Source organism: Podarcis vaucheri (genome assembly GCF_965113315.1).
Source record: "Podarcis vaucheri genome assembly, chromosome: 7".
NCBI classification, from domain to species: domain Eukaryota; kingdom Metazoa; phylum Chordata; class Lepidosauria; order Squamata; family Lacertidae; genus Podarcis; species Podarcis vaucheri.
Genome location: NC_138765.1, coordinates 44,348,740 through 44,374,670, shown reverse-complemented (window position 1 = coordinate 44,374,670; position 25,931 = coordinate 44,348,740). Strand labels below are relative to the sequence as shown.

At 40.2% G+C, this 25,931-nt stretch overlaps 2 protein-coding genes across 4 annotated transcripts in view; one reads left to right on the top strand and one right to left on the bottom strand.

Annotated features, from left to right (window-relative positions):
* CDYL2 (chromodomain Y like 2) overlaps positions 1 to 7,793 on the top strand; it is a 75,093-nt gene extending 67,300 nt beyond the window's left edge. For both annotated transcript variants that reach the window (XM_082232322.1, XM_082232321.1), the window contains exon 7: positions 2,956 to 7,793. In XM_082232322.1, the coding sequence (XP_082088448.1) occupies positions 2,956 to 3,114 (159 nt within the window). In that variant the 3' untranslated portion in view covers positions 3,115 to 7,793. The remainder of the gene's footprint in view (positions 1 to 2,955) is intronic.
* A 9,734-nt stretch (positions 7,794 to 17,527) lies between these two features.
* Positions 17,528 to 25,931, bottom strand: part of CMC2 (C-X9-C motif containing 2) — a 39,866-nt gene continuing 31,462 nt past the window's right edge. For both annotated transcript variants that reach the window (XM_082232408.1, XM_082232409.1), the window contains exon 5: positions 17,528 to 17,668. In XM_082232408.1, the coding sequence (XP_082088534.1) occupies positions 17,543 to 17,668 (126 nt within the window). In that variant the 3' untranslated portion in view covers positions 17,528 to 17,542. The remainder of the gene's footprint in view (positions 17,669 to 25,931) is intronic.

Genomic DNA, 25,931 nt, shown 5'->3' with positions numbered 1-25,931 from the left:
TTACTGCTATCTTGGGGGGCTTTTTTAGGGAAAGCTGGCAAGGATGCATAATCCTTTATTCAGGGATGGGGAGCCATGTTTGTCTAAGGACTGCATTATGTGATCGGGGGGGCATGTCATTGGTGGGCGAAGGCAAGGGCAAAAGTGGGCAGAGCAAAAAGTGTAAATTTGAGCTTTGTACAGTAGGCTAGTTTCTACAGACATTCCTCTCTCTCTTCTCAATCCAGGCAAGCAAAGAGGCATTATCAGAGTTCAAGGACACGTTTCAGCCAGACAAAAGGAGAGGGTGTGAAGCAGGGTGGGTGACAGGTGTTGCTTGAGTGGGTGGATGGCATGGGGAGATCCTCAAGGGCCAAACAGAGAAATTTGGGGAGCCTGTGGGTGGACTCTTAAGTCCCGGAATAAGCTTGGGTTGGTAAATAGATGGGTGAACTGGTGGATAGGAGTAGTGTTAAGCACTCTCCCTTCTGCCCACCAGTTTTCCCCTGCAATTTTCTTCCCCACCCCTGGAGCAGGGAATATTTTTCCATGTTGTCTGGCAAACATATGACAAACCCAACTGCATCAGAACAAAAAAACCATTTGTTCCTCCATCCTGTTTCCAACAGGCACCAACCAGATCCTTCTGAGAATCATCTTTGCTAAGCTTGCTTTTTATAATTTAGATACCTAAATTTGCCTTATAATAAGCCAGACCATTATCCTATGTAGCCCAGTGCTGCTTATGGAAACATTGTGGGGCTCATGGTGTCACAGGCACTAACCAATCAAGGCTATGAGCTTCTGCTGCAGACTCAGTTTCTCAGAGAGGAAATTGTTTATTTGCACACACTACATTTGCACAGACTACATATGCACAGTAAAAGTTCTTCAAGAGTAGTCCTGATTTTCAAATAATGTGTCATGTGTGGGATCTGATTTTCTACCCAAAGAAAAATAAAATATTTTCCTCACCTTTTATAATAGAACCTTGTAGCTCTGCCACATACTTCTCCAGCAAAGACAGAGCAGGTACTTGTTTCAGAGGAAAGGTTTGGAGACACAGCAAGGCACTTTTAATTAAATGAATTGCAGATAACATCTCACGTGGCATGAGAACCACAAAAGAAGCACAGACTGAAAAGGCACTGAAGCTCTTGCGGATTGTGCCGATAAGGACATAAATTGATCTGACAGTGCCCCCAGACGGATCCTGCATTCCCCATTGTTGTTTCCATTGTTATCCTTGTTTCTGATTTCATAAGATGATGAAATGTAGCCATGCACATAAGGAAGCCTGTAAAACAAGGATGGCGAGCGCCAGGCCTGCCTGTATTTCTGACCCTCAGGACCAGGGCCGGCCCAAGACATTTTGCCACTTGAGGCAAAACAGAAAATGGTGCTCTGCCACCACTGTCTCTGCTGCTGCCGCCTCCTGAGGCAACTGGGGGCAGCCTGGGGAAGCCCCAGCACACTGAAAGCGACAAGAGAAGCAAAAATTGAGGTCGGAAAGGAGCAGGCAGTGGCAGCCTCACTCTTCCCAGACAGTGGTTGTGGGCAAAAAGCCCAGGAATAGTCCGGTAGCATAGTCCTCAGGGGCCCAGATTTGCCACCTCTCCCAGCTGCCCCGAGCCTGCCACCTGAGGCAACTGAGGATACCCCTCACTTGCCTACGTAGAGGAATGTGTGTACATGTGCAGAAATGTCTGGTTTTGCATGGCAAGAAGGCAACCTGTTGTACAAAGGTATATCATCCTCATAGCTCTACTCACTTTTTTTCTTGGGCTCCACCCATGGCTGGCCTTCAGCCCCAGAAGGCTGCCCATCAGGGAGTATGGCCTTCAGAATGAAAAAGCCCCCATCCCCACTATAACAGAAGAAGAAAGAGTGGTCAGGTGGAGAGTCACGAGCGAAGTTTACAATGCTCAATGAGCAATGAGCAACCTTCCAGGGGCCACATGCCAAAATAAAAAATAAAAATAAAAATTTATTTATATCCCGCCCTCCCCAGCTGAAGCCGGGCTCAGAGCAGCTAAAAACAGTAAAATAATACAGCATTCTAAAATCAATTCATTATAAAATCAGTTCAAATCTAATAATTATAATAATATAATAATATAAAATAAAAGTGGCTGGGACTAGAGGCAGAAATTGGGCAGAGCAACAGGTGTGCCTCTTACTTTGATATCTTAGGCTATATTCCACCTCCAACAAAAGACAGAGGCTTCTACACATACATCTCTCCATCCAGGCATTATTGCGTTTCAAGGACACACTGCATCCAATAAACAGTACGTGGAGAAAGTACAGAGTATGGCTAGTGAGGGTCTGAGGGCCGAATAGAGAGGCTTTGAAGGCCACATTCTACCCTGAGACTCCCCACCACTGGTCTAGCACATAAAATAAAAGTCTGCCAGAACAAAAAGTAATTCAGCAACTGGTGGAAAATGTTGCATAAAGGGGCCAACTGCATATCAAGGGGCCAGGTGGTCCATAATCTGGCTTTAGCCATTGAGAAGACCTTTTCTCTTGTCCCATCCAGACATTCTTCCCCCATAGGTGAGACACAGATAAGGGTCTCACCTTCTGGCCAGAGAACAGAGACTTTCCAAGCTGTATAGGGAAAAAGGCATCATCTTAGCTGTTTCATCCTTTCTCCAACCATCTCTTGTCACCCCATTATCCCACCATCCAACTACAGTACTTGGAAAATGAATGTGTTAGATTTAGAACCTTCTTTGCCTCTTCTCTGGAGTTGTTTGTTTCACTAACATTCAGATGTTTTGTTCCTCCTAAGATCCTAATCTGGCCGTCCTCTTGTGTAGTGACACTGGCCTCACTCATAATGGGTTTTACAGAGTTTCTACCTCAGGAGCACCTACTAACACTTTTGCAGCTGCGTTCTGGGCCAGCTGATGTTTCCAAAGAGTGAATAAATTGAAATGATGAAATGGGCTTAACAATTTCTTTTCTTAGGTACTGGAAGAATCTAAATGCCTGGTCCGGAGCTTCCTTAAATCTGGCCTCGAAGATGTGAATGAGAAAGAATGTCAGATGTTAAAACAACTCTGGAGTTCTTCCAAAGGACTAGATTCATTGTTCAGTTATCTGCAAGACAAAATATACGAAGTCTGACATCCTTGCGCAACTCTGAAAGAGCAGGGAGGAAGAATGTTCCAAGAGTAAAGTGATTTCAGGCGTCACCAGGGTTTGAGAAAATAATATAAAAATCAAACCCAGACCCAGCAAATCCTTCAGAGGAATTTGTGATAGTGTATCTAACATACCTATGGTTGTGTCAGTTTCCTTGTGAGTTAAATAGAGAAGTTCAGTGGCTGTTCCTAGCAGGTTTGATTATTGTTCGACAAAGGAAGAGACAGATGTGTTAAGAACTCCATCTCAATGTACACTTGCCTAGAGAGAAGTGTACATTGCATGTGCTAGAAAGCACGAGTGTACCCCATCAAGGCATACTGCAAAAATCAATTGTTGTCTCTTTTTTTAAATTTAATTTATTTTTGCTACTGTAAGCAACTTATCATTGCGTTGACCCAAGTGGCTCAGTTTAGAATTTGGGCCGAAGCCACGCTTTCAGGGCCCACTTTAGAAATATTTTAATAATTTTGTTTTGTTCATTGAAAGAAGATAACCATGGAAAATAATTAAAAGGGGAGAGTATAATTTATATGTATGATGTAAAAAAAAATATTTTGGAGAAAAGAAAAAGAACCTACTTGGATTTGTGTTTTCCCTGCTCTGTTGGTGAATTTATTTAATTTATTTATTTGTGTCTTGCTCTGTGTGTGTGTGTGTGTGTGCCCATACATACACATTTGATTGTTCGTCTAGTTAATATATAATTATCATTTTCAGATTTCCCTGGATTGGACAACTGTTTTGCACGAGTACACAAGCTCTGTGGTTTACAGTAAACGAATTGAGCTGTGCGTACAATAAAAACAAGATAAAGCAGGAATGCTGTAGGGCATTAAAAAGCAGCAGAGAGTAGACATCATTTTAGATACCTTAAAAAAGCCAATCAAATGCCGAAGCTGTGAGTTTTACACAAGTCTCCTGACAACTTGAGGCATAGGTAGCAGGTGCTACATTTAAAAGAAAAGCTAATGTGTTTACTATTTTCTTATTAGCTCAACATTAATAACAGGGTGACTGGTGCCTAACTTGTGGCACCAACAAAGGATTAAGCATTCCTTTGTGCTATGAAACTTAGAACCTTACCTTCATGAGCCTCCTTCCTCAGATGTGATGTAGTATATTTTGGAGAACGTTGAGAGAGGCCAGCAAGAAGCTGCTAGAGGATCATGAATTAGATGTGGAAAGGCTTTCATACTTCTTTCATTCTCCAGCCCTCGGTGGCCAGACTCTCCACAGGTTTCCCTCAGGACAGTCTATGGTCATTTACTATTAGAATGTGACCCTAATGAATAGATTCTTCCATTTTGCCTCAGTTTATTATGTGTTTGAAGTCTCTGGAAAAATACCAGAAGGAATGCGTTCTTCAGATTAAGCAAAGAAGCTGGCAAGTCCAATCAAGATAAAAGGTGTGGGCTGTTCTAGTGCTTTGTATGGCGGGTCTGCATCTTCCGACGACTCTAAAAAATTATTGTTCTCTTAAGATTGCAAAAAAGAAAAAAAAGGAATCCTGGGAACAGACTGAGGGTTCACTTTATCTCTCAGATTTCATGGAATACAGAGATTGGCTTCCACGACTTTCCCTATCTGTCTCTCTGTCTGTCAGTCTATTTTGCTGCCCTTTCAAGGTTAAGTAGAACACACTTTCCATTTCTTTTTACTTTTCAGAGGTTCCAAATTCAACTACTGGGCTTGGATTTTTTTTTATTTTGTTCCGTTTTGGCAAAGCTCCACCTTCTAGTTAGAGCACATCCACGGGGATCTGCTTACAAATCAATGCAGAGTCTAGCTTCTTGTTCAGATTTGTCTAAATATTTTTGGAAAGCAATATTCAAGGTGGCTTGTGGAACGCTTGTTACCCACAAGTGTCAGAAGCCAAGGCCGCATTCCTCAGTCAAGAGCTGATGCCTCCCTTATTCTCAGTTGTGAACCGTCTTAAGAAACCCACGAATCATTTTCGTCCAGTTGACTTCCTTAGAGTCAACATGTGAACTGGAGTCATAACCTTGAATGTACACTTGCAGGGCAAATAATTGTATAGAAATATATGGGGAAACATCTTTCAAAAACATGCTTTCATGTCTCTAAACAAGTGGTGCAACCCCAAATGATGTGTTAGACATTTTAACGAACCAGTGGGAAGTCCTTGCAGCATGGGAAAATTATTGCTCTGTGTAGACTCTTGGGAGTGCGACATTTTGGTTTTTGAACAGCAGTTTTTCTTAATGTATCTGATTTTTCAACATTGTTTCTTCAACAGCATTTTCAAAACCGTCTCATTTGCCTTGGCAAATTAATAGCTGAACAAAACTGAGTACCATTTCTTCACAAAAATTAACTCTGAAAGCTCTAAAGCTTTTTTTAAAAAAAATCATATCTAGGTGGTTAATTTAATTTCCATTTAATTTTTTTAAGAAAAATGGGCAGTGATTATTTTTTAATACACTTCCTTATTTTGTTTTCTCTTTCTATTGTCACTGGGTATTCAGCTGTATAGGTATACTGTATATATTAGACCGAATACTTTTATGAATATTCACAGTATTTAATTAAAAAATACATGCAAATTTGTTGTTAAGTATGTTATATTATTTCATGTAAATTGTTTTGTACAAATCTTTAAGGATTGGCAGTTTTTGCATTTGTAGATACGGTAAAATGAAACAATTTATTTCTGTGTCTTTCACTTGCATGTACATTTTCGCTGTACATAAAGTGTGGCTTTAGTTGGGTAACCTTCTGTTTCAATGAATAAGCTGTCCAACTTTAATAAGTATATATTTTCAAAAATATAAACTTTTATATTTCCGTGGTAGATTAGGGTAAGCGTTTTAGGCAATCTTTTTCCACAATGGTTAACCATTATTTTAATCTCAAGCATCCTGGGGTTGGTGCCAATTGTTTTCCTCTTAGAATTCTAATACACACTTTTACACTTATATATGCAGGCAGGGTGTTGTTTTATTATTTCTTTTGTTTTTTCCCCAACCTTGAAATAACAGAGTTTAAGGTACAATTTGTAAATTTAGTGCATTTGTGAATAAGCCTTACCACTAGGTTGAATCAAATGTTGTTAACTGCATAAGTAAGATGGAGGGTCCAATTAGATGTGATGGCAACAGACCCATGTTGTAGAACTTTTATTCTTCTTGTTATAGTTGCCATCATGCAGATATAAAAACAGAGGATGGGGAAAACTTCATGCCGGCCACCTTACTTCACACATCTTTTTCCCCACTGAAACTCCCCCCTCCGCTCAAGTTGCCTCCTCCTATCCAGACTCTAAAACCAGGTATAAGCTCTCTAGAGGGGCAAGTTGCTAGGGATAGGTGGTTCTCAGGATAGGAAACACACAGACAGAGAAAGTGTTCAGTACAACCTACCTTTTAAGGAATGAGTTGTGTCATCATCATATCTAATTAGATCTGAAGAAATTTCCTCTAACACCCCCCCCCCCAGTTGAAGCATTCAGACATTTGGCAAATTTAGAATGCAAGGCCTTAAGTTTTTTCCTTGTGATATGGATTAATACGGGTTGTTTCTTTCAAACAACATAGTTTAGGCTTGTCGTGTGTGGGTATTGTTTGATATAAACTCTGCATACTGTCCGCCCAGCCACATTACTCAATCTCAGGCTCTCTCTTTTTTGGTGGCTGGGTCTATAAAAGTCAAATCTGACTGAAGCCAACTCTCTTTAGGAGGCACTAAAGAAGTTTACATAAGGGACTTACAGACAATCTTAATCGTAGTGCATCTAAGTACTCCCTTTCCTGGATGTGTTATCTCTGTCTACCCAATTAACTGTATGTTTTTAAGCCATACTTAAATCTCTTTGCCACTACTTTAAATACCACACGGGAATTCAATTGCTAATTCACTGACATTGTCAACAGGATTTTTAACTTCTAGGGAATAATATATATAAATCTATATGTATCTTCCATTAAAAAAATAAGGACCAAAGAGTTATCAATTATCCTAATGAATGAAGTTAAAAAATGAAGCAGTTTATCTGTACAGCAAAGGGTCGTCTGTTGATTCCCTTTCAACATGCATTTTGTATCATTCATTTCAGGGATAGAGAAAAGGGCAGGATAGCCATTGTGGGTCTATCTGCTTTTAACATGTTGGAACATGAAAGATAGCCAGTAAATGATGGAGTGCCTATTGGTAAGGCTTATTACCAAACTTTGGAGATAAAGCAAATAACAAAAAAAAAAAAAAAAAGCAGAATTGCAAATTTAATCTGTGAAGATTGTTTGATTTCTAATGAGTGTCTTGCACAAAGGAATTAAAACATTTTCTGATTAGGCCCATAAGTTATTTTGTTGTCCAAATAGCATAGAATGAGATGGGAACAGATTCCAATATTTGTGATGAAGGAGAGTGCACAGTATATAACAAATATGAGGGTATAGGGCACCCCTTAACCACAGTGTTGTAAATAATATTTTGGAAGCTAGTTCAGTACTAGTTTCTTCTGATTTATCAAATATTGACTGTCTAGATCAAATTGTACACAATATATTTGTCAATGGTCCTGTAAACTAGTGTATGAACACATTTTTCTGGGTGCCTTAGAAGTTGTATTTTTCATGTGTGTTAATATGCAGTATTTATACATTGTGAGAAGCTGCTTTGAATAAAAACATTGAAACTTCCATTTTCTGACTTTGGGGTTATAAAAATGGTCATGGTGAGTTTTACCAAGGAGTGTCAACGTGTATATCCATTACTGCCAACATCAAACTTAAGGGGAAGGTGCATGCCAGATTTTCAAAGCAGTCACGGGGTTCTTCACTCGTGATACAGGCCTGACATCATCACCTGGCAACCTAGGGAAATTGCTCCAGCAGGGCCTACCAGCACCAACCTCTGCCCCTCCACGTTGGACAGTTGGGTCTGTGAGCCTTCCTTTTCATATCCCCAATATCCTGGCATGACACTTTGGGGCATTGCGATTAATCAAGATACAGATCACTGCCCTCGGCAGAAGAGGGCCTTCAGTGGAGATCTTATCAGGAGATCATTTCTGCCCTCCCATTAGTCCTACTGAGGACCTTGCTCTTCCAGCAAGCCTTTTCAATCCAGATCTTTCCCAGCCTGTTTCTGTGTTGGAATTGTTCTTAGCTGTTTTATCATTTGAGGGTTTGCTGCCATGTGCCCCTTCAGGAGGAGGGCAAGATGTAAATTTAATTCATGCGTAAATGTTATATGGCGGCTCTCACCCACCCTTGCAGTAAGATGGACAGGTAAGCCCATCAAACTCAACCTAAGAGGTGCCTGTCAAAGTTACTTTTCCTAGTATTCCTTCACACTGGAAACTGTCCCTGCACACGTCCAAAGCAGTCAAAGGTAGATGAGTCCATATATCATGGTCAACCACCTTACAAAACATGCCTGTTACAGCCATACCGCATTGTAATAACACACTTCATCAGAGAATGTGCATGAACCTTCTACCTGCATGTGCCATCATTTCTCCTTGCCTTGCTATTATTATTATTATTATTATTATTATTATTATTATTATTATTATTAATTGAGTTTTCAGTTTTATAGTTGCAACATTTTCCATTCTTTTACAGCAGTCATTTTGGACTTCCCACCCAGCGTTCCATAACAGTTCTTTACAAATCTTAGTTGCATATGCATTAATTCCTTCACCTTATTTTCCACATTCTCATAACCTTTATATTGTCAACTGTTGGTCATAAGGTACCTGGAATTTAAATTCCTACCTGGAATTTATATTTGAGATCAATTTATTTATTTATTTTGTAAATATTCCCCTAAATATTCCCACTCACTCCTCATCCATTTGTCATCTTGGTTTCTTATTTTAGATGTCATCCTTGCAAGCTCGGCATATTCAATTCATTTATTTAACCACTGTTCTTTCCCTGGGATCTCTTTGTTTCCAATATATTGAATATACCATACTCACAGCTGTTGTTGCGTATTGAAATAGTTTGTGGGCTTTTGGGGGTAATTCATTCCTAAGCATGCCTAGAAGGAATGCTTCCAATTCCTTGGGATTTGTGAATTTCAATTTTTTTCAAAACTCATACACTATCTCCCATAATTCCTTTGCCCGGTTGCATTTCCACCATAAATGAATAAATGTGCCCTCAACAAAGTTTTGAGCCTCTTTTATACATTTTAGCCAATTTAACCGGTGTCAAATACCATCTATATTGCATATTTTGCATATTTTCTCTTTGATACCATGCAGAAATGTTCAGTGCAAAATTCCATAATTTTCCCCATTCAACGATTCGATTTCAATATTATGCCCAATGTCAATAACCCTTTTTATCATTGCCTCCTTTATAAGTTCATCTTTAGTCTCCCATTCTAACAATAATTTATATAATTAGAAATTAATTTTTATTAGATCCCAAAATCCCTTTTTCAAATTCTGAACCTTCTTTATCTTTTTTCTTTATCTTTTTTTAAACACCTCCTTTGTTTGAAAATAGTGAAACCAGTCAGGTATCCAGTTAGAAATCTCCTACCTATCTCTTAATTTTATATTACCTTCTTGATATTCAAGCAGATCTCTATACTTTCCTCAAGTCCTATCCATATTTACCCATACTGCAACTGCTTCTACGGTGATATCCAACCAGGAGTTTTTCTTTCTAAGGTATCTCTATGTCTCATCCAGACCTTATATAAACTTCTAATCACATGATTAAAAAATCCCTTGTGAACCTTGGTTTTTTTGTACCATAGGTACGCATGCCACCCATAAATCAAATTGGCCCTTTCTAAATCCAATATGTTCACATCCTTCAGTTCAATCCATTCTTTCATCCAACTTAGACAAGTTGCTTCATAGTAGAGTTTCAGATCCGGAAGAGCAAATCCCCTCTCTTTGCCTTTCATCTATTAATATTTTATATTTAATCCTCAGTTTTTTAATGTCTTTTTTCCATTGTGTAAAGCCTTGCTGCAATTAATTCCTGGACTAATTGATTAGTTTCTCATGTCATCCACGCTGTGAAACTATGACTATCAGTTCTGGAACAAACCTGGCTCAGAAAATGCAGTTTGAAGTTAAACGGGTGTCAGCTATTATATTTGAACTAAGTGGACCTCAAATCTGATCCAGTAGGACTCTTCCCATAATAGGGACAGTCAAAGCAAATGGGAAATTGACAACATCTGGAGGACCAAAGATTCTATCTTCTCTGGTGTATATTTGCTTGAGTTCCATTTGATATTCTCATTTGATACATTGTGATACTTCATTTCCAAATCTTAATTTAAACAGTCAATATTTAGCAGTATTGAATAACTAAAACACAATCTTATTTAACATTTGATATGCAATGGTATTTTGTATTTCATAGCCTTTTGCAGGTAGCGTGCAAACACACACACACACACACCCCAACCATTGTTTTTCCTGGAGGGAAGTGAGGAAATGAGGAATTTCTTTTGTTTTTGCAGATGTTCCATATTTCCTGCAGTTACAGGGAATTTTACATCAATGTGCAGGTATAATAATATTTTACCTGTATGCATTATTTACACGCCGACTGCAGCGTGACTTTGTTCTAAAGAAAAGATTGCTGAAAGGTGCTGAAATGTGCTGGAGCAGGATAAACGTATTCGGTGTAATTTCCTTGCTCAGCTCCAAAGGTGTCAAAACAATATTTTACGTTGGTGCTTCCTTTTGTTTCATTTGTCATTCTAAAGCAGACGCTAAATTTAAATGAAAGCGTTGTAAAACATTTATGTGCTATCATAAGGAAATGCTTTGCTTTACAATCATGCAGGCCATTAAAAAAAAAAAAAGGAGTTTATAACGTGAAAACCATTTCATACGAGTGAAGGAGCCAGGGGAACGATTATCAAAATGAAACAACCGGCTCCATCCAGTGCCATTCATGGTGGGCTAGTCCGTGCAACGCTTCCTTGTAGCAGCTACCCACCCCCACCCCCAGCCTCCTTGGGGCCTGTACCATGTGCAGGAGAGTGTCCTTAGCTAACAGAGTATCTCCCTCTGCTCAGCCCACTCTTCCGCTTTGAAAAAAAACTGCCGCCCTGATACGGGTTCGTTATTTCCAGAAGGCTGCCCCTTATCAATCAGCCTCCAAATTCCCCCCAAGGCCCTCCTGAAGCCTTTTAAAGTAGTGTGGTATTATAGCTCCTAAGTGTGAGAGGATTAAAATAAGACACCACACCAAGTTTATGAAACAGCCTAAAGTGTTTTGTTTTTAAGACAGAAAAAAATAATGGAGTTTTAAGGAAAATATATGTGTAAGGGTGGCGCTGTGGGTTAAACCACAGAGCCTAGACCTTGCCGATCAGAAGGTCAGTGATTCAAATCCCTGCGACGGGGTGAGCTCCCATTGTTCGGTCCCTGTTCCTGCCAACCTAGCAGTTCGAAAGCACGTCAAAGTGCAAGTAGATAAATAGGTACCGCTCCGGCGGGAAGGTAAACGGCGTTTCCGTGCGCTGCTCTGGTTCGCCAGAAGCGGCTTAGTCATGCTGGCCACATGACCCGGAAGCTGTACACCGGCTCCCTCGGCCAATAAAGCTAGATGAGGGCCGCAACCCCAGAGTCGGCCACAACTGGACCTAATGTCCAGGGGTCCCGTTACCTTTATGTATAAGTGACAGAAATTAACCCAGTTCAGTCAACTGATTGGTTAATCTAGTTTAGGATTGTCAACACTGACTGACAGCAGCTTTCTGGTGTTTGGGGCTGTGGTCTTTGCCATCACCTTTTGACTGGAGATGCCAATCCTTTAACTACCCAGTCCTTTTAACTTGAGGTGCCAGGGATTCAAGGTATGCGTTCTACCACCAGCCCATTATTTTCCTAATTACTCCAATCCCCTCAGCCGTGTTCTCTCCTTCCTCCTCATCCATTGCTGCCTCCTTAACTCCCTCTCTACATCCTCAGGTCTCCCACCATCTCCTCTTCCATGTTCGACACTCCATCCTCCTGACAATCAGGATTTAGATACCTCCTCACCTTCCAATAAGGCAAGCCAAATTTGGGGGTGGCCTGTAGCTTCCCAGTGCTTCCTGCCAAAGTCACTTGCAGCTGCTGGTGCCTGCAAACAGACTAAGTCAAGACCAGCAGCATCAGAAGAGGAAGGAGAGGGTACACGGGATAGCCCTCAACAGTTGCCAACCCAGACTAGTATAGCAGTCGCAGCAGAAGTTGTTCAGACCCTGGCATTCTTGTTCAATCTATCCACCAGTGTGCTCTGTATCAAATCTATCAGCGTACATACTTGCACACATATGTTTATATGATTCCTTACCAAGTGCTCCTTTCTGATCATGTCAGTTCTTCGAGTCTTAAGAAAACAGGAGACTGCCATACCAAATCAGATCATTAGTCCATTTTGCTGAGTATTGCCAACTGACTGGTGATGGTTCTCTGGGGGTTCTGGGGTGAATTAGTCCCTGCCCTACCTGGAGATGCTGGGGGTCAGACTTGGGAGTTTCTGTATGCCAAGCAGATGCTCTTCCATTGAGCTAAACCTGATATTAATTTCCCTTTAGTTCCAGCTGGCGTCCCCAAAGGAGATTCAGTTACCAATGGTACCAAAGAGACAAAGATGAGGCAAACACACACACATATACACTGTGTGAATAAGTGGACAAGCACTGTCTTGTTAATCAGAAAGCTGTATTGTATGCTAATAAGACCTCCTTATTCTTAGCCTCCTCAACTGCATGTATATATTAAGTTCCTAATATGCTCGAAATCCATAGTGAGTAATTATGCATATTTTCAAACTGGTGCATTGAAACTTCTAAAATTTCAAAAGAAGATGTGTTCGTTTAAGATTTTCTGGAAATGGTTTATTGGATTCCATTTGAATTCTATGAACTTCTCCATAACTCCTTGACACGTCAAGTAGTGAATGATATCTCTGAGTCTTTACTGAGTCAAGATACTTTCCTGTCTGTTTCGATTTACTTTCACCTACTTCAGTCATAGTAACTGTATGACAGGTAGGCAGATGGATAGATACATTAATATAAAGTTTTTTAAGCATTTTAGAAAATTTGAACATCCTGACAGTCAGGATTCATGCTGTCCGTGGGCTTTTTATCCTGCTGTTTGTGTCCAGAGATTGTGTGGGTTTAGGAAACATAGAGATTGTCTATCATATGAGAGAAATCCAATCTTTTTAAGGTTTTTGTGCTGGAGCACATGGCAGAACAAGATGCTCTGTGGTGTATTTGTTTGAATAAAGCTCTTTTAATAAAACTCATCTTCATTATTGGTGCCTGTTATTGGATCCAGAAACATTACACTACCTACTGCCCACAGCTATTTTTAAAAGAAAAACTTAAACAGATAGGAGATTTGTGTATGGATCCTTCATTGTCCCATCTTCTTTAGACCTGTTAGTCTAATTTGCATTGAAATTTAAACTGTGTGGGAACATAACAGTATTTATAAGAATATTCAAATATTCACTTATATCATACTATGACCAAGGTGATCATAGGTGCTTAATAAGCCAATCAGTGATAAATCCAAGAATGGAGGCATCATTAACAGTTCTTATGACTTAACCTTAGCAAAGAGGAGGGAAAGACTGCAAGCAGAAAGACACTTTCACAATTAAAAGGATTTGGGGTGCAGGCTGGCAAAACAAGGACAATTACCGGAAGCCTTCAATTACACAGAAACCCTTAATTGTACAACCTGAATTTGCTGATAGGTGGTTGAATCCAAAAAAAACCAAATAGTTAAGAACATAAAAAGATCTTGCTGGATCAGGCCAATGGCCCATTCTAGTCCAGCATCCTGTTCTCACAGTGGCCAACCAGAGGCCTGTGGGAAAGCAGCAAGCAGGATTAGAGCAAAGAGTATCCTTGCCTCCTCTGGTTACCAGCAACTGGTTTTCAGAAGCCTACTGCCTCTGAATGTGGAGGCAGAGGATAGCTATCATGGCTAGTGGCCATCAATAGCATGAATTGGTCTAATCCTCTTTTAAAGCCATCCAAATTGGTGGCCATCATTGCTTTCTGTGGGAGCAAGTTCTATAGTATGCGCTGTGTTTACAGTCTGGAAGCACCTTCTGAGAGGCGGTCAGCAGTCACATGTCTTTGAAGCAATGACAGAGCCTCTTGGTGGGGGATGTGGTATGTTCTTCTTGAGTTCTTGCCCATTATGAGTCTGGTGGGCAAACAATTATCGAGGAGGAGGTTACGCCTGACTTTCAATCTCTGTCAAACAGCTCACTCCAGCTGCACAGGAGACCAGGAGATGAAGGCTTCGCATAATGCCGCTCTTGACTAATTAGGCATGGGGAGTGAGTTTTTCAGTGATGCCATTATCCATTTAATGACCTCTTATAGAAAACGGATACCCTGGAGCTTGTTTGGAAGGCTATGTAATCCGTAACCAGAAGGCTGGATAGATAAGGCAGTGTACCTCTTCTAATATCTTTGGCTGATATAAGGCTGCAGTGTTTAGTCAATTAATTGGTACAATTCAATTGCTTAAAAACATTTTAATCAACTAAAAGGTACCCCCATGTTTTCCAAAACGTTTTTCTGAGACTGGCTGCGAATTAAATGTTTACATATTCTGTAATTTTAACAGCTGGTTGCCTGTGTTTCCTTCTCCTACCCCACTCCACACATAAACCGTCCCCTTTTCCCTGTGTATGTGTGTGTGTCTTACGGTTTATAAGGCCAAGGGCAGGGACTGTCATTTTTATTTTTATTGATCGGCAAGCCATTATGGAAGCATTTTTGGCTGAAGTGTGAGGCAGAAATGCATTTTTTTTTAAAAAAAAAAGTAATGTTTTAAAATAATAGTTCCCTGATTAAGAAGGCAGAAGATTGGTTTTTTAAAATACATACATACATACACTGCATGTCATCTGCTGCTAAACATACTCAGAGAAAACCCACTGAATTTAATGAACATGGCTAATGTAGGTCTATTAATTTTAATGAGTATTCCAGGTAAAATGGAAAAATATGGATATAACATTTTATCATTTATTATTATTATTCTTTTGTATTATTTTGTGGAAGCAGCAGAGTTTTTATATTAAAAGAGGCATTCCTGCCCATTTTGTTTTACATTGCTGTTTCTATACAACTGTAATTTTAAATGTTGTGGTGCTTTTGCACCAGGAGGGCAGCATATAAATGTACATACATACATACATACATACATGGGATTGCTGATATGAATAAATAACTAAAAAGACAGCAGAACACAGAAGCATAGCAGCAAACCACCAACTGCCTTATTGCACAGTCATAGCTATGCCTGCAAACCCACTGATTTCAGTGGAACTTCCCGTGATGCAAACACGCACAGGATTGCAGTCTTAGGCTACTTTAGGGAAGCCACAGAAATCCCAGTTCCTACACTAGATTCCTCTCTCCACATTGTATGCCTAGTGCAATGGTGGAGCTTCATGCTCCAGCACCGGGGGGGCACAGAACAGGCAGGGGCGGGGCTGGTGTGCGTCCTGGGGCCGTGGTGTCAGGCCCGTAGGGGCATGGCACCCAGCGCGGGCGGGGGGCAGCCGCGATGGCCCCCCGCCGGGATCGTGCTGCCGGGGATGGTGAGCTCCCCCCCCCACCTCTTCCTCCGCCAGGGCCTAGTGTACAGAATAGCAGAAGAAGTAGTAATGCTGAGTTTGTTAGGGAATGCTGAGTTTTTTTTTGGGGGGGGGTATTTTGCATGTGTTTTTTCTTTTTTAAAAAAATGCTTGCATATGCCTATGCTGGTCAGCTGAGTTTGGGCAGCTTTCGAGAAGGAAATTGTGTTTGGCCATAGGCGATGTACTCTAAAACAGGAAGCAGCAGAAACCACCTTCTGACAGGAAAATAAATAACAAAAAAGAGAAAATGTGTGGTAGAGAGAGTGATGCTTTGTCTCACTGGAAACAGACTCGGATTGTGAATGCCTCTGTTTTGGAACGTTTCGGCTCCTGAACACTGAAAACCCAGAAGTGAATGCTCCAGTTTTTGAACATTTTTTGGAAGCCAAACATCTGACGTGGCTTCCGCTTGAGTGCAGGAAGCTCCTGCAACCTATCGGAAGCTGCGCCTCGGATGTTGAACATTTCAGAAGTCAAACGGGCTTCTGGAACGGATTACGTTCGACAACCAAGCTTTGACTGGACAAGTAATCTCAGGACCAGGGGCCAGGGCCAAATGTCGACCTTTCTGTCACTTGGAACTGTCCCCAGACCACAGCTCCTCCCCAGCCCTTCACTTGACTCTGCCTTGCAGCCTCCTTTACCTGGCTGGAATCTGTCCTAAACTCTGACAGTGCTTCTGCCTTGCCTGGGTGGAAGTCAGAAAATGGTGCATGAGTCAATTGATATTTGTTACACCGCCTACTTTTGCTTCTGGCCCCACCCATCCCTGGCACGTGGCCCCTGAGAGGTTGCCTAGAAGGAAATGTGGCCCTTAGGCTGAGAAAGCTTGACCACCCCTTTAGCAGCTGCTGGCAGGACCAGAGTGAAAAGTGGGCAGGGCCAACAGCAAAAATGGGCGGGGCCATAGCTAAAGGCAGGAGGGACCAGAGGGGTGGAAGGATTTGTCAGCTTTCACTTCTGTCAGTTTTGTCTTCTCTTAGCTACTCATTTTTCCCAGTCTTAAATTCTCCACATTTCCTCATCAGTTTGCATTATTATTATTATTATTATGTCTGCAATCATCAGCATTTTAGTGTGCATTTCTTATAATAAGCACATTTTTACATGTGAGTTTCCATAGTATAAGAAATTTTAATGTTATTTTTAAAAATATATGCATTTTTAAGGGACACTTTCTCCTTGTATACTACTACTAATAATAATAATAATAATAATAATAATAATAATAATAATAAAATTTTATTTATATCCCCCCCCTCCCCAGCCGAAGCCAGGCTCAGGGCGGCTAACAACAATAAAATAATATAACATTATTGTACATGTTATTTGTTCAGAGAAGTGCAGATTTTGAAGGACTGCTGCGAATCAGTTTACATATGATTTTGGGGAAGTGTGAGTTAGATGCAAACCAAATCCAATTTCTCCTCCATCCCTATGGATGAAGCCTGGGAGAAACAGAAAGGCTTGGTTGGCCACATCCGCCCCGCCCGCCCCCCCGCCCCCCAGGACTGAGGTTCCCCACGCTTGGCCTAGTCTTTTGACAGTGCTCTATTCCTCAGTCAGCTCAGATAGTGTCTGGACCGACTCAAGTTCCACCTCCAATCTTTGCTTCCCAAACCAATTCATTTGTCTGCGTTCTTTCCCAAACCAGTGGGATCAGGATCTTATTTCTGATATAAAAACATTTAGCAAATGTACTTAATTCATTGAAGCTGGAAGAAAAGATAAGGAAGGGTCCCTGCCAGGCTTCAGGTCAGATGGTGTCACTGGATTACTGGTGAATTTCACTTTATTTAATTCATCTCAAAAAAGAAGATTGTTGTCTCTTTACTTGTGGGTGAGCATTTGTTCCAGTCCCAGCCCTGCTTCAGTTTAATATCAAAACCGGCATTCTCCATCTTACAAGGTAGCATAATATCCTGTGGAAGAGATAAAAGGCAAACGCCAGGAAATTGAAGAGAGAGGGAGAAAAAAACAGCAACATCAGATTAGCGGGAGAAACATAGTAATAAAATGTTCATTGTTAATAGTATTAATTGAAGTTTTGCAACTCTCCTCACCCATCCCTCTTACAAATACAGGCAAAACGCAAGTGTATTATACCCAGATGTATGCTGAATAAAAAGTTTAACTTTGACCAAAAAGATTTTGGCTCTTAACTAATCATGTGTGCTTTGAGGTCTGTGGCTGGAAAGGGGATGGTTAAGAGCACTCTTGGCTTTTAACCATCTTTCCAACTTTTATAGTGCAGGTCTCATTGCAGGTTTGATTACTGATAGGCACAGTGGTGGTTGGTGCCTATTGAAACTTTTAGGGCGGAAGGCCGACAGTAGATGGAGCCTTTGCTCAGGTGGAGGTGTCAACTGATTCTAGTTTTGTCCCCCTCCTCCTCCCTGCTGAGTTCGACAAGGGCAACACTGAGACTAGGAGGAAGCTGGCAGGCAAATCCACGCCCCCTGGCAGGCGGGCGGGCAGGAAGGTGGAGGCATGGAAAGGAGGGCAGACTAATGTTGGAGGGCCAGTAGCCCATTCTGTCTAATGGATCAGATGCCACATCATACATCCAATGTAAAACAGCAGTTGAAACTCTGTTACAAGGTATAATATAATATAATATAATATAATATAATATAATATAATATAATATAATATTATAATATAATATAATATAATATAATATAATATAATATAATATAATATAATATAATATAATATAATATAATATAATATAATATAATATAATATAATATAATATAATATAAATGTTGTTGTTATTTAGTCGTTCAGTCATGTCCGACTCTTCATGACCCCATGGACCGGAGCATGCCAGGTACTCCTGTCATCCACTGCCTCCCGCAGTTTGGTCAAACTCATGCTGGTAGCTTCGAGAACACTATCCAACTATCTCTTCCTCTGTCGTCCCCTTCTCCTTGTGCCCTCCATCTTTCCCAACATCAGGGTCTTTTCTGGGAGTCTTCTCTTCTCATGAGGTGGCCAAAGTATTGGAGCCTCAACTTCAGGATCTGTCCTTCCAGTGAGCACTCAGGGCTGATTTCCTTAAGAATGGATACGTTTGATCTTCTTGCAGTCCATGGGACTCTCAAGAGTCTCCTCCAGCACCATAATTCAAAAGCATCAATTCTTTGGCGATCAGCCTTCTTTATGGTCCAGCTCTCACTTCCATACATCACTACTGGGAAAACCATAGCTTTAACTATACGGACGTTTGTTGTCAAGGTGATTAATAATATAATATAATATAATAAATATAATATAATATAATTGATATAATATATAATTTTGAGTCAACACATATTTGCAATTGCAACTGAGCACAGCAGGAAACTGATAACACCTCAGTGTCCCTTACTGGGTTTTTTAGCTTTTTTAAAAAGGTCACAAAATGTTCTTCCTTGGCTTTCCTAGTGACTGAGTCGTATGATGGTCAGAACTAGGGCAATTACTGCTGTCATACACTGCTTGAATTAAAACATTCTGTGTGACTAGCAAAACGAAACAATTTTTTAGCTCATCCTGCTAGTGTTTCAGTTGGACTTGCCTAGCTGGTTTCAGTTCATCATTATTCTTTCAGTAAAAGAAACATCTGCATGGGACTTCCGGTCGGCGCGAGTGCTTAATGGCGGTCCTTGCCTCGAGCTCCGAGGGAGGACTGCTCCGCAAGTTCGGGTCTGACCCGCTACGGCGAGCGGGGGACCCCTAAAATTACAGACGCTGAAGCCTGTAAGCAAGGAGACTCGGCGGGCACCTTTTGCGCCCCCCGGTACTGTGAAAGAGCCTTTTTAAAGGCTACGGAGCGGCATCGGGAGTGAGCGCGGTGCTGAGAGTCGTCACCCAGCCTGCGGAGTGAAGCCGCGTCGCCATTGAGCAGAGAGCGCCGATTCCTTCCTGAAACTGAATTTGGACTGTAAAACCCGTGAGTAAGATTGACAGACGGAACGGGACATTTAAAATGGGACTTAAAAATTTGGCTGAAAACGGGAAAGGCATAAAGTAAGGAAGTCTGCCTCCCCGGACTGCATGTAAATAAAGCAACGAAAGAACAAAGCTGCATTTAAACGAAAGTTAACTTCTAAGTTGTTTAAAACCTGACATCGGACTTAAACTTCCCCCCCAGTGAGCAGAAGGGGGGGAATAAGAGTGAAATTTACAAGCCTGCTTAAAGGAGTGGAGGAAAGAGATCTTTCACTGTCAAAACCCTGAGTCGGGCTGCCGGAGCAAGCACCTGGCAACTAAACTGTCAATTTAAATTGGATACAAAGTTGGGGTTTTGACTGAAACAAAGTTATAAGACTTTAATGGAGTTATTTTGTGAACATCTCAGATTGAAACTGTAAAAAGTGTTTTGACTATGGACTTTTGGACTCTGTCTTTTGGGATTCTTTGTTCTCTACCCTATGTCTTTCTGACTTTCTAAACTGGATACAACTAAATGCTCCCTCTAGAGGACTTAAAGAAAATTTGTTACTGTGAGAGGGAAAGAGTGGAACTTTCCACTTCTAAGCCTTTCCTGTGAGAATTGACCTTGAGGACATGAGTAGCCAACCAGATGAGATAACAACTAGATCCAAAGCAAAACAAACCCAGCAAACTCAAAAGAAAAGGGGTTCTTTGCAAGGCATAACACCAGCTGGACAGGAAAAAGCACCAACTGCATCTATGGAGTCAATGATACAGGCATTGCTCAAAATAAATCAGTCTTTGGAAGCACTGACAAAGCAGTCAGCGGAGAATACAAAAAAATTGAATGATCTGACAACAAGATTGGACTTGAACACGGCAAGCGTAGCCTCTAATACAGACTCGATAAATAAACTTATTCAAGAAAATTCAGAAACAAGAAAGATTGCCCAAAGTGCAAAAGACACAGCAGAAGAAACTAAGAGGGAGCTTGCTCCAATTACGAAAAAGGTGAATGAACATGATGCAACCCTGGCTTTGTGGGAACTTCAGAGAAAGGAGAAAAATCTTAAATTAAGATCAATCCCAGAGGAAGAGAAAGATAGTCTTGCAGAATTCCTCACAGAAAACATTTTGGAATTTTGGCAGGACGAATTCCAGGAGGAAGAATTTGAAATAACAACGGCCTTCCGACTGGGCAGAAGGCAAGGCAAGAAACCTAGGGACTGCTTGATTACATTGAGATCTAAAGAAGAAAGAGACAAAATTCTAGATCTACATTACCAAAAGGCCCTTGTAATCCAGAACTGTCAAGTTCAGATCTTTAAAGACATCCCTAAATACATTTTGGAGGTGAGGGCCTTTTATAAAGATCTGGTCTACCTTCTGAAGAAGAACAATATACCTTTCAGGTGGGAGTTCCCACAAGGACTGTCTTTTAACTACACAGGAAGGAAGATTAAAATAAAAACAATTCAAGACAAAGAATTGTTTTTGGAAAGAAACCAGGAGGATCTACAGAAAGGAACAGTAGGCACAACAGTGGAGAAAGAACCGACAGATATTGCAAATCTCTCATTTGGACTTTTACCACCATCGGAGGAAGAACAAAAACTCGGAGCAGTCGGAGGAGTAGGTACATAGTACCAAAATGTCTCTGCAACTTCTTAGTTGGAACTGTAATGGTCTAAACCTCCCCAGGAAGAGGCGCCAAGTCTTTCATATTTTGAAAAAAGAACAATTGGACTTAATTTGTTTGCAAGAAACGCATGTGACTAGGATACACAGGAAACTACTTATAAATAAGAGGCTTGGACAAGAATTCATCTCATCAGATAAAGTTAAAAAAAGAGGTGTTGTAATTTATGCAAAAGAGAAATTGGCTCCTAAAATGATCTTTAAAGATGAACAAGGAAGATACCTGGCAATAGAAATACAAGTACAAGGAGAAAAAATTATGATATTGGGAATATATGCACCAAATGAGGGGAAGGCGGAATTCTTTAAGAAGTTGCATGAGACTTTAATGGACTATTTGGACTTTAAAATTATTATGATGGGAGACATGAATGGTGTTGTCTCCACCAATATGGATAAGGCACAGAGACAGACTATCTCCAATGATGGGAGACTTCCAAAGACCTTTTTTGAAATGACTGAAACACTGGACTTGATTGACATCTGGAGAGTAAAGAACCCTCTGGAGAGGGAGGGAACTTTCTTTTCTGAAGCAAAGATGACCTGGACAAGGATTGACCAAATTTGGGTAACTAGTTGTATGGCACCGAAGATAAAAAAAGCAGAAATTTGCCCAAAGACTTGCTCAGACCACAACGCAGTGAAGATAGAGATGAAACTTACAACAACTGGAACCTTTAGATGGAGGATGAATGACGCCCTATTTAGAGATGAAGAGATCTACAAAAAGGCCCAAAAAACACTGAAAGACTATTTTGAAATAAATTTGAGAACTGATGTGGAAAAAAGAACAATTTGGGACGCTAGCAAGGCCGTGATGCGAGGTTTCCTAATACAACAAAACTCCATAAAGAGGAAAAAACAGAATGAGAGAAAAGAAAAACTTTTGGAAAAGATAAAAGAAGCCGAAAAGAAATTGAGGTCCAAACCAAAGTCTCATGAGATTTTGAGAGAAATAAAGTATTATCAGTCACAATACATGGATCTGATGAACCAAGAGATAGAATGGAAGATAAAGCAAATGAAACAAAGAACATTTGAATCGGCGGACAAATGTGGGAAACTTTTGTCATGGCAATTGAAAAAGAGACAAAAATTGAACACTGTGACAAGTTTGGAAATGGAAGGAAAAATTATCCACAAACCAAATGAGATAAATAACTGTTTCCAAAGTTTTTTTAGAAAACTATATGCACAAGGGCCGATTAATGAGAAGGAAATAGAAGAATTTATTCAAAAACATGGATTACCAAAGATCTCAGATCAAAGTAAAAGAATTTTGAATGAGAAAATAACAGGACGAGAAATAGAGGACGCCATTCAGAAGATGAAACTAGGAAAATCTCCAGGCCCAGATGGCTTGACTGCTAGATATTACAAGGCACTGAAGGATTGGTTAATACAACCACTGAAGGAAGTTTGTAATGAAATTTTGGAAGGGAAAAAGGCACCCGAATCGTGGAAAGAAGCTTTTATTTCACTTATACCGAAAACAGAGGCTGAAAAGAACCAGGTCAAAAACTACCGCCCTATATCATTACTCAATGTGGATTACAAAATCTTTGCAGACATTTTAGCAAAAAGATTGAAGAGAGTATTGGTGCAGGAGATTCATAAGGACCAAACAGGCTTTCTCCCAGGGAGACATATGTCAGACAATGTAAGGAACATTATAGACATTTTAGAGTTGTTGGAAGTTAACATTAATAGAAAGGCAGTGATAATTTTTGTGGACGCGGAGAAAGCCTTTGATAACATTGGTTGGACCTTTATGAAGAAGAATCTCCAAGGGATGGGGGTAGGCCAAAGATTTGAAAACGGTATAGGTGCTATATATTCTAAGCAAAAAGCAAAGCTGATTGTTAACAATGTGGTAACGGAAGAGATTCCTATAGAAAAAGGTACATGACAGGGATGCCCAATATCACCCTTACTTTTTATAACAGTCCTGGAGGTTTTGCTGAACATGATTAGAGGGGACCAATTGGTTAAAGGCGTTCAGCTCGGAACAAAAGACTACAAATTAAGGGCGTTTGCAGATGATTTGGTACTGACGTTGCAACAGCCAGAGACTAGTACTAAAAGGGTCTTAGAACTAATTGAGAATTTTGGTCAAGTAGCAGGATTTAAACTGAATATGCAAAAAACTAAAGTGTTAGAGAAAAACCTAACAATGGCAGAAAAAGACAAGTTTCAGAAGGAAACAGGTTTAACAATAACAAAAAAGGTGAAATATCTGGGTGTGAACCTGACTTCTAAAAATGTAAATCTATTTAAAGACAATTATGATAAATGTTGGACAGAGGTGAAGAAAGATCTAGAAATATGGTCAAGATTGAAACTTTCCTTGTTAGGCCGAATTGCTGTCATTAAGATGAATGTATTGCCTAGGATGTTGTTTTTATTCCAGACACTCCAGATCTTGGACAAGATGGACTGTTTCAAGAGGTGGCAAAAAGACATATCAAAATTTGTCTGGCAGGGCAAAAAGCCCAGAATAAACTTTAAGATTTTAACTGATGCAAAAGATAGAGGGGGTTTTGCCCTGCCGGACTTGAGACTTTATTATGAATCGGCAGCTTTTTGCTGGCTGAAACAATGGCTACTTCTTGAGAATACAGACATTTTGGATCTGGAAGGGTATGATAATAGATTTGGTTGGCATGCATATATATGGTATGACAAGGTAAAATTGCATAAAGGCTTTAAAAACCATATTGTGAGGAAAGCACTGTACAATGTTTGGATAAGATACAAAGATTTGCTGGAAAGTAAAACCCCTAGGTGGTTATCACCAATGGAGGCTAAAGAGGTAAAAAAACTAAATATGGAGTCCAACTGGCCAAAATATTCTGAAATTTTAGAACAAGAGGGTGAAAGAGTTAAATTGCAGAGTTTTGACAAATTAAAGTCTAAGGTGCGAAATTGGTTGCATTACCATCAGATAAATGAGGTATTTAAACAGGACAGGAAAATAGGTTTCCAGAGGGAGAGGTCGAAATTAGAAACAGAACTGTTAGAACCCAATACTAAGAACCTGTCGAGAATGTACAATTTGCTGCTGAAGTGGAATACACAAGATCAAGTAGTAAAACCAGCCATGATTAAATGGGCACAAGACATAGGTCATGACATAATGATTGATGACTGGGAACAGTTATGGAACACAGGTATTAAGTTTACAGCTTGTAATGTATTAAGAGAGAATATAATGAAAATGATCTATAGGTGGTACATGACCCCAGTCAAACTTGCAAAAATTTATCATCTGCCCAGTAATAAATGTTGGAAATGTAATGAGACGGAAGGTACCTTCTATCACCTTTGGTGGACCTGCCCGAAGGTAAAGGCCTACTGGGAAATGATCTATAATGAAATAAAAAAGGTCCTTAAATGGACATTTTTGAAAAAGCCAGAGGCCTTCCTTCTGGGTATGGTAGGCCAATTGGTGCCAAGGAAGGACAAAACATTTTTTATGTATGCTACCACGGCGGCAAGAATTCTTCTGGCAAAGTATTGGAAGATGCAGCAGTTACCTACTCTGGAAGAATGGCAAGCGAAGGTGATCGAATATATGGGAATGGCAGAAATGACCGGCAGAGTTCGCGACCAGGGGAGAGAGACGGTGGAAGAAGACTGGAAGAAATTTAAAAAATATCTTAAAGACTGTTGTAAAATTGATGATGCTTGAGATGTTATGGTTATAAGAAATAGAGAATTGCAGCTGTAAACTATAAATTTAAAGAATGTACAAAGAAAATGAGCGAATTAACTGAACGAAGGGTTGCTGAGAAAGGGTTAATATAAGGATGCAGAAAAAGGGAGGTACGGGGAAGTCCGGGAAAGAAGGTTTTAAAAATAAGTTTAAGAAATTATATATGTTTATTTGTTTGTATGTCTTGTAGGGTTTGCTTTGTTATTTGTTTTATTATATGTTTGGAAAATTAATAAAAATTATTATAAAAAAAAAGAAACATCTGCATGAGTGTCTCGATTTAAATGTGTGTGGCTGGTCCACATATGCAGTATCATCACACAATGCCTGTAACATCGTGATAAGTTCCACACATGGACATTCTCACTTAGGCTCCATCTGCACTACACATTTAAAGCAGTATGGTACCACTTTAAACAGTCATGGCTTCTCCCAAAGAATCCTGGGAAATGTAGTTTGTTAAGGGTGCTGAGAGCTGTTAGGAGACCACAATTCACCATCCACAGAGCTAAAATTTTCAGAATGCCCAGCGATGAAGGATTGATCGTTAAATCTGTTCAGTTGTGGGCGAACATATCAGACGTCACAGCGATTCTTCAAACAGCTCTTGTTTATTCCAAAGGCTACAACAGAACTGAATTGAGGAGCTCAGTCAGCCTGCTTATATAGAGCTCCAGAACAGCGTAACTGTTGCAACTTTCTAAAACTATCCAATCACTGAACTTCACTTTTCGATCCTTCATTTGCATAACTATCTACAGTATCCCCCTGCTGGCCCAGGGTGAGAACTTCAGTACATAACAAAATCAATCTGGGAAATGTAGCTCTGTGAGGGGGAACAGGAGTATCCT